The sequence below is a fragment of the Lipotes vexillifer genome, unplaced genomic scaffold (assembly GCF_000442215.2).
Source record: "Lipotes vexillifer unplaced genomic scaffold, Lipotes_vexillifer_v1.1 scaffold83, whole genome shotgun sequence".
In the NCBI taxonomy this organism is placed as follows: Eukaryota; Metazoa; Chordata; class Mammalia; order Artiodactyla; family Lipotidae; genus Lipotes; species Lipotes vexillifer.
The window spans coordinates 2,926,755-2,936,307 of record NW_006799780.1 but is presented as its reverse complement, the minus strand read 5'-3'; the positions used below and the strand labels follow the sequence as shown (position 1 = coordinate 2,936,307).

General features: G+C 38.6%; 1 protein-coding gene across 1 annotated transcript; it reads left to right on the top strand.

Annotated features, from left to right (window-relative positions):
* Positions 1-275: 275 nt before the first annotated feature.
* Positions 276-8,275, top strand: MTX3 (metaxin 3). Its single transcript, XM_007471974.1, has 9 exons — positions 276-356; positions 862-931; positions 1,301-1,377; positions 2,323-2,415; positions 2,934-3,116; positions 3,263-3,339; positions 3,858-4,015; positions 5,288-5,376; positions 8,165-8,275. The coding sequence occupies exons 1-9, from the start codon at positions 276-278 to the stop codon at positions 8,273-8,275; spliced, it is 939 nt and encodes a 312-aa protein (XP_007472036.1).
* Positions 8,276-9,553: the final 1,278 nt, after the last annotated feature.

Here is a 9,553-nt window from a genome sequence, read left to right as displayed (position 1 = left end):
CAGGGTAATAATAGTCAAAGTGCTTGGTACACATGACATCCAATAAGTACTTGAGGAATTACTGGCGGGTTGTCTGACATTGCCCAGGACTCTTAAACCCCAGGCCAAACTGATGCTAAGCATGTTGTTAACCCCTTCAGTGGCCCTTCCCGCCTTGCACCTCTCCCAGTCCCCAAAGTACCCTTCCTTCCCTCGCGCCCCGCCCCCGCGTTTCCACGTGCCGGAAAGTAGGCAGCAAAAGTACTTCCGGGATAGCAAAGGTCGGCCCCGGCAAGATGGCGGCGCCCTTGGAGCTCAGGTGCTGGGGAGGCGGCTGGGGGCTCCCGTCGGTGCACAGCGAGTCACTGGTGGTGATGGTGAGGCCGCCTCGCGGGCCAGAGCGCGAGAAAGAAGGGGCGGGGCCAGAGACGCGAGGCTGGCTGGTCCGGGTCCCGGCGGCTGGGGTTGGTTCCCGCGGCGCTCGGGCCCGGCCGGCCGGGGCGCTGCTCGCTGCACCGCCCGGGGCTCCCTCCCGTCCAACGAGTTACAGCCTAGCCTGTAGCCCCGCCGAATCCTGGAGGAGAAGTCATGGCTTCTCCGCTGGGCTCCGAGTTTTCTCAGCCTTGCAAAGCCGTCTGTGCAGTGGAATGAAAGCCCAAAACAGTAGGCGCGCGCTCCCCGCTCTGCATCCCTCAAACGTTTGGGGAGAAGAAAGTCCTCGAAATCTTGGTAGCGCGCAACCCCGGCTAGAAGTAGCGGGAGGGACGCAGCCCTCGAGTCAGGCGTTTCTGCCTTCCGGGGACCCGGCTTTGAAGTAAAGCTGCTCTGCAGATTTGCATTACGTATTCAGTCTAAAATGTTTTATTGCAAACTCTCTTTCAGGCTTACGCCAAATTTTCTGGTGCACCCCTGAAAGTCAATGTCATAGATAACACCTGGAGAGGTTCAAGAGGTACAGTGTAAACTTTTAAACACCCATTTCTGCGCTCTGTAAGCACCCTTCCCCCTCTTATTTAAAGCTAGGGGGCTTGTAGCCATGGAGTACCTTGGGGTTTTAGTTCTTACCATGACCTTAGCTGTGTGTTGCTTATGTTTTGATCATTCTGAGTAATACTTCAAAGGAGAAGCCAAATCAGTGGAAATTATGAGAAATGAAAATGCTCTCCAAAACTTTTTGTGTGTGTGTGAAATTGCAAAAACCTAAGATGAGTTACTCATTTTTTTCTTCTCCAAATGTGACTGGCGTAGTTTTTAGGGTATTGGAGTCTCTTCAGAGGAAATCGAAATGCTTCCTTATATGTAAACTGTGTTTTGATTACAGGAGATGTACCAGTTTTGACAACTGAAGACAGTATTGTTTCTCAGCCGGCAAAAATACTAAACTTTTTAAGAAAACAGGTGGGTTCTTTCTGGAGAAGTAGATTCTTGATCCCTGCATGTTGCTTCCAAAGAAAGTGCATTAAAAATTTTTTTTTAGAATTCTTTTTTGGACATACATAGAGCTTGATATAAGAATAGATTTGAGAGTCACTGCTCTAAATCATGAGTTGTACTGTGATTCTAAAGCCATATAGTGAGTTATAGTCAATTTATATTTTCACGCACTTTGCTTGGTTTTTATTGAAGTTTAGGTGTAAGTAGATTCAATTTAACCATTTTCACTATTATACTTATTGATATGATTGTAAATTTAGTTCCATAATTGCTACACATTTTGTGCTTGGTGTGAGGTCTGAGTTCCCATCAACTAGCAACTATTTATTTTTTAAAAACACTTAAACTAATAGTTGCAGTTAAATGTTTCATGAAATAATGTATCCAAAATATCTGAACATGCCAAGATTTATATATCTAAAATGTTTAAGCTGTAACAATTTACATAAATGCAAAAGTTATCATTGATTTTGCCAACAGTTTAAAAAAAGAAGTCCTATATCAACAAAATTTAGAACTTTTCTCAGTTGGAAGGTTTTCTCTTTTCAAGGGGAAAATGCTACTAATTAGAACTTTTTCCTTATTGTTAACAAGAATAATAATAGCCTCTATTAAGTTTGTACTACATGCCATGCACTAAACTAAACTAGGTCATTAACAATCATTGAAATAATAGTTAATAATAAATAAACACCTAAAACTAACATTTATTGACCTTAACGTGTGCATGATGCTGTGCTAAGAACTTTATTTGCATTAAGCAGCATTTGTCACTGAATTTGTATTTCTCTTTTCCCCTTTTAATGTGTTTGCCATTTTTGAAGAAGAATAGGAGTCCTAATTTATTTAGCTTCACTGTTGTGGGATGTTCTTGACTTATGAGGTTTTTGGTTTTATATTTTTTAATAGAAATATAATGCCGATTATGAACTGTCAGCAAAACAAGGGGCAGATACACTAGCTTACATTGCTCTCCTCGAAGAGAAGCTTCTTCCTGCAGTGGTGAGCATTGGTGAATATTACAGTATTTTAGTGACTTACTGAAAATGTACTTAGTCGATTTAGAAGAAAAATAATGAAAAAGGCTTAAGAGAAGAAATTTCATTTATGTATCAGTCTTGATTCTTTCATGTAACTGCAGAACTGGGTTGATCCTGTTAGACATTCAACTAGTGTATGAAACAACGAAGTGAAAGATAATGTCATTTTGGAAATAAAGATTCTCTGTGAAAGATTGGAGTTTGTCCATGTATAGAGTTGGGCCAACTGTAATTCATTCATTCAACAAATATTCATTGAGCACCTACGATGTTCCAGGCCTTATTCTGGGTGCTTGGGATAGAGCAATCAACAAAACTCACACATTTAAAAACCTTGGTTTATCCTTGAGTCATCCTAATTGGAAAATTTGTATGGAGTCAACTTCATTCAGAGATATTTATGAAAAACTTTCACATTGATTGAGGATCTTCCTTTTAGTAAAAGAATATCCTTGTAGTGTTTTTTCCCTCCTTTTGCAGCTTCACACATTCTGGGTTGAGACTGACAATTACTTTACTGTGACAAAGCCATGGTTTGCTTCACGAATGCCTTTTCCCTTGAGTTTGATCCTGCCTGGAAGAATGTCTAAGGGAGCACTGAATAGGATTCTCCTGACCAGGGGAGAGCCTCCCCTCTACCACCTCCGGGATGTAGAAGCTCAGGTATGGTTGGAATTACCTTCAGAGCAAGGGACCTCCAGAGGAGGGACAAGAGAAAGAGCAGGGATGAACTTACCTATAGATGCCAGTCTGAAAAGGAGTTCTCAAGTATCTTTCCTACCTTTGAGATGTAATTTCGTCCTTATTAGATATACAGAGATGCCAAGGAGTGCCTAAATCTTCTGTCAAACAGACTGGGAACATCTCAGTTTTTCTTTGGAGATACGTGAGTGCATTCCCTTAAAAACCATTTTGATGTTTTGTTTGCATGTATTCGGTGAGCAGTTATTTAAAGCAGGTTCCCTTGCCTGGTCCTCCCACCCCATCCCCAATGAGTTTTTCACTAAAAAAAAAAAATTTAATGGATTTTTACTATAGGAAACTTTTTCTGTTGTGGTAATCTTACATTGACTTAATATGCTACATATGTGAATTTGAAACTTCTAAGACTATTCCCACCATGTCTACAGTCTCTATATAACACTTATGAGTAAAAATGAATCTTTAATTTACAACTTAATTTTCTTCTAAATAAAATGGGTAGAGTATTTTTTAAAAGCTACAAGTGAGTAAAACCCTAGCTGCATCATTTTTATAAGCTGGAATGGGTAATAAACCTTTTAAAAGACCATATTGTATACTTCAGAATTGACAAATGTATTTGAGAAAAAGTTTTTTTTTTTTAACATAATCCCAAATTAATATTTTCTATGTGCTTTTAAAAAATCCTTAATTTATTTTTAGGCCTTCTACTTTGGATGCCTATGTGTTTGGTTTTCTCGCACCTCTTTATAAAGTATGCTTTCCTAAAGTTCAGTTACAAGAACATTTGAAACAGCTCTCCAACCTGTGTCGCTTTTGTGATGACATCCTAAACAGTTATTTTAGGCTTAGTCTTGGAGGTAAGCTGGTTCCTCTTCAGCTAATCTTTGTTTGCGTAGAATACTTGCGTATTCTCCTAAGGATGTATAAGCCAAATTCATTACTTATTAAAGAAGTTTGTATATTGTCTTTAAATGCTGGTTTATAGCACTTCAAAAAGTTGCAATTTTCCAACTTTATTTTTATTCCCATGTGTTAGTTCTTCTTTAAATAGAGAAATATATGTTTGCCGTTTGTCTGTTCTGGATTTTATACAGTTCTTGCTTCTTGTTCTTTAAATATTGCTCCTTTGAAGTGGGTCATTTTCTTCTAAAAGTTAACCACAGGTATTTATTGTGTCCCTGCCGAAAGATAGCATTTATCCTAATGCAAATGGGCAATTACTTTAAATGTTGCTTCTAGCATTTTCCTGTGTGAACAGAAATGAGCAGCAGATTGATTTTGGTGAGGTACACTCCCATGATTCCACTACTTCTGATTGCATCAGACTGGAGGTATAGTAAACAGAGGGCACCTGTCACTTAGGCTCTGATTCTTCGAGAGTGTTGGGCCTTGTGCTTAAGTGATTGGGACACAAAATTTGTATGGGGAGAGTTGGCCAGAATTGTCCTTTTAAGAAATAGAAGTCATAAGGATCGTTGGTTTAGGGACAGTTTACTTTTTCTAGTGGGTTATGTGTTTTGTATATAATACACTTGTATATAACAAGGGAGGGGTTAGTTAGTTTGGGGGTCATGAAACTGAGTAACTTTCAACCTTGTTACTTGGGAGCAGTGGTTAGCAAACCTGACTACAGAACAAATACAAAATCTTGGGTCCTATACCAGATTCACTGAATGAGAATCCCTTAGGGATGGATCCCAGGAACCTGTATTTTTTAAAGTTCCTCCAAGTATTTCGGATGCTTTGTGGATAGCTGTTTGGGCCTTAGAAAGCTGTTCAAATAGTTGTAACTAAAGACCTATGTGAAATGGGGGGGAAGGTACAAGTCAAATTTGAGAAGGAAATGAGGACTGTTGTGCTCTAATGACCTTGGCTGTCTGCATAATGCTTGGCTAACGGTCTCCTTAAGGACAAATTTAGTCCTTTGGCTTAGGGTTTGGTTTTGGAGCATTACTTTCCCTCTTAAGTTTGCCTTTGAACCCAGAATGGTTTTTCACTTTGCTCTTTTTGGAGGGTGTGGTGGGCAATGGGGCACTTAGGAGGGTGGATAGACTCAATATTCTTTGAATCTAAACAGCTTGTAAGGCTTTCAGAATTTCCTCTTTCTCATTTCTGTCCTGGCTTCTTAGGCATCTCTCCTGCTGGACAAGAAACGGTAGATGCAAATCTGCAGAAACTCACACAACTTGTAAATAAGGAATCCAACTTGATTGAAAAGGTCAAGTTTACTTCAATTGTTATTTTATGGTAGTTTAGTATTTTCCTTTCTGCAATTAATATTGTTTTGGGTTATGCATTAACTTTACCTTTTCAGTTTTTCTTTTTGTTTAAGTTTATTTTTTCGGAAAGCTGTTTAAACATACATTTACTAAAGCTGTACAAAATACAGTGTTTTGAAGCCAGTAATGGCCTGATTGCTATGGGGAAAGATCTGATAATGGTATTGGATTTACTTTTACCACCCAATTAGTAGTACTTTTCAAGTTAGGAGACCCAAAAGCCTGGCTTCAAAAAAAGAGAGAAACAAACAAAAAAACACTTCTTGCTTGCTTGTCTGCTTCTTTCTGTCTCTGAGGGTTAAGGTTTCTTGAGATTGTAAGCACCTGTGCTTATCCTTTCTTGCTACAAGAACTATGGTGTGTTTTTCTTTCTTCCACATAAGTGGTTTTATTTTGTCTCCTTCCTATCCTCTGTTCTAAATGTTGTCTACAATTTTTGCCAGTGTGGCTAGTTTGCCACTTAGGGAGTATGCATTTGTTGAGAGAGATATTGAGGAATTGGGTAGGGGAGGGAGCCAACAATGGAAATTTCAAGGGTAATTCTAATTGGAAAAATACAAGGGAGTTATGCATTTTTTCCTCAAACGTTTGATAAACTTGCTTTTTTTTCTTATGCAAATGCATAATGCTTTATTCTTTCACAAACTAATAGGTCATTGTGGCTTAGTAACACTGGCTAGAGGATTTGGGAGATTGAGTAACAGGCACTGTGTTATATGAGCTTTATATGAGTTATCTCATTTAATCTTCACAGCAGCTCTGTGTGTGCAGGTACTTTGTCATTCCCATTTTACAGATGAGATACTGAAGCTTCGAGAGTAGCTTATAACATCACCTGCCCGAGGCCTTTCAGCTGGCAAGAGGTAGAGAGGGAATTTGAACCCTAGAAATCGGATTCCAGCATGGGCTTTGCAGTTAGTCAGTCATCTAACTCATGAATGAAAGTATGTATCCATTACTACTGGTGGTAATAGCCAGATTTATAACAGCCACTCTCTGGAATGACCATTTTATTTCTTTTTATGGTATTGCATGTACCTCTTATTAAAGTTTGGGTAAGCTGAATGAAAGCCAAGTTTGTCTTAATTCATAGCCTAACCCAGCAAATCTCATGAGAGGAAATACACTGAGAGTTAAGTGTGGATAATGGAAAGATTACTCAGACTGTTTTAGATACTTTTCTGCTAGATGAAGGCTATCCAGTATAGCTTCCATTTCTATCTGTGGCAAATTCATTAGACATGTGAAGGGAACCACGAAATACCTACATATGCAGAAAGTGAAGCCAGGAGCCCCTGTCACCACTTGGTACAGTTCCATTTTGGCATTATCAATATATGAGAGTTTCCTGACCCTATATCAGCACCTCTCTCCCCCCCACTTCCCATCTGCTCTTCAGTACAGTTCACTGTTTGCTACAAGACATTAGAACAACAAATTCTATTGGCTACCACCGTTCACCATTTAGACAGGAAATCTAGAGCTTAAAAAAAAGAATCAGTTATGTTTGAGGAACTTAGTTCTTGCAAGGAAAAAAAAGACATCACAATTGATTCAGATAGTTCACTGGGAATACTTTTTCCCTCGGAAAATTAAGAGTTAATCTTTTATTCTTTTCCCTTTATTATGAACCCTATGTACCTGTGCTGAAACATTTCCCCTGTACTTTATAAAAGCATCTTGAGAAGATAAGAGAGTTTTGGGCTGCTTATATTCAAAACTCGAAAAAAGCCTACCTATCAAGTAGATGATAAGATGCTATATTCTGTTGGTTTTGGGTCATTGATGGCAGCTGCTTTCAAGTCTTTTATGAAGCAGCTTAACACCAGGACCTTGCACTCTGGTTTTGGGGTACCCTGGTTAAAGGTAGTTTTCCGAGGTCTGACTCAGTTCTAAGTAGCCCCTGTCCTAGTGTTTCCCGGGATGCTAACGTACTCCTTAGGGTACGTCTGAAACTCTTGGGCATTTTCTAAATATGCTCTTGATTTGTTTCTCTGGAGCAGACTTAGAACTGATCCAGTGTTGACAGTGCCTCTGGATTAGGTCTAAAGAATTTATCCTTCTTTCTGTCTCTTTTCTTAGCTTCTCTTGGTCTAAATAGTCATAGCCTTAAAGAGGTGATCTTTTTGAGTGGAGTACAGGTCATTTTTATTGAGGCAATGAGATAATAGTTGAAAGAACAATAGTGTTAGAATAAAAAGACCTGTGTTCACATTTCAGTTCTGATGCTAGCTTTGCAACCTAATGCAAATATGGTAACCTTTCTGAGCTTCATTTTGCTAATCTGTAAAATAGGGAATGATTGTGTCCGACTTTTTTTTTTTTTCCTTTACAGTTGTGTTGGGAAGATCAAATGAGAACATACTTTGTAAACTGTGGAGAGTAATGTAACAGAAATACTGCTTTTACACTTAATATTAGAAGATCTCTTAAACCAAGTTGTGCTGTGGTTGAGTTCAGTAGACTATTCATTATGTGGAATTACTGTAATTTTGTGAAGTCATCAAGGATGAGCCATATTGCTTTCATACATATACTGAGTGAGCCAGTATTTAGGTATGATGTTTAGAATTCTTGAGAGATTATTTGCAAGAAAAAGTTTTCTCTAGCAGTCCTAGAAACATAAGGTTCGGTACTCTTCTAGACTATAGTTTGGATGGGGAGGCCACAGTCCATGTAAGTGGTGCCATAGCCATAAGTCAGATGTACCTTTTGTACTTTCCACAGATGGATGACAATCTTCGGCAAAGCCCTCAACTTCCTCCTCGGAAACTGCCAACACTTAAATTGACTCCAGCAGAAGAAGAAAGTAATTCCTCACAACGGCTATCACCCTGACAGTCTTCATGCTTTGTGTCCAAAGTCATATAAATTGTTGCAGTAATCTCTTACACTAAGTGTGTGAAGGCAAAAAGAAAATTCATGAATAGGTATAAGGAAGACTCTAAAACAAAAGAAACTTTCTATGACAGCAGTTTCTTTTTAGTTAGGAAGCTCGTGTTTTAGCTTGGCAATGCACTTTAAATAACATCAAGGTAAATGCTAAATGAACTTGGGGAAAAAAGAAAACACGTTGTACTGTAAATAAAAAACCTGCCTTAACCTTGGCAGACATTTGCCTTTGGTTCACATGTTGCTGGCCCAAAGCTACACTTCTGTTCTGAATGTGCACTGTTAGTTTATTCAAGTTAATTTATTAATTTAGTATCCTTAGACCAGTCTAAATATCTAATATGTGGCTCTTTGGCTGAAGCCTTTTTTTCTTCTGTTTAGAAATCTGATGCCTATTTTAGATGTTAGGAAAAATACATTATTCTAATATTCCATTTACTTCAATAGAAAAGCCTGTATTTAACTTTAAAAAGCAATGAGGAATGTGTTTTTTAATTATGCTCTCATAAGTCTAATCTTTGGGGGAGTTACTACCATACATATAAATATTAAAGATGGTTACATATAATATTTGTCTGACTATATGCACTTCAGTATAACAGTATTTGCTCATGTGTTCAGTACAGGTTAGCAAGGGCTGTTTTAATTCATTGGAGCTTTAGACCTGTGTATTTGTAGTACCTCTTTAACTCTAGTCATCTCTTTCTTCGGTTGGTTGCAGGAGAGCTGAATGTATTAGCATCGTTATTATGCCAGGCTGTAAAGTCTAACTGACACTTGCCCGGTTGTTAGACACTACTCAGGAGGAGCTCACTGCCAGAGAACTAGAAGTACCTACTGTGCACCTGGTCCAGGTTCACCATGCTTGGCTCAGACCAGTGTTCTTCCTAAGAAACATATCATGTAGTCAAAACCTTTATGACAACTAATTATTTTCCAGAGAGTTAACTACAGTTGAAGGATTCAATGGAGTAATCGGAAATAGCAGATTTTAAAGAACATTTTCTATTTATTGGTTGCTGAACTGTTCAGAGATTTGCTGTGTGGGTAATTTTACTTACAATAGAATCTTGCTTATTTTAGTGGCTGAGGTGCTTCTGCTGTCCTAAAACTACTTCTGGGGTTTTTAAAATATAGGACCATGTTTTTGATTAGTGTCTTAAAAGATTACTATGGTGCTCAGCAGATCTTGTCACATCCTGCAGAAACCCCCAGGTTAGGAAA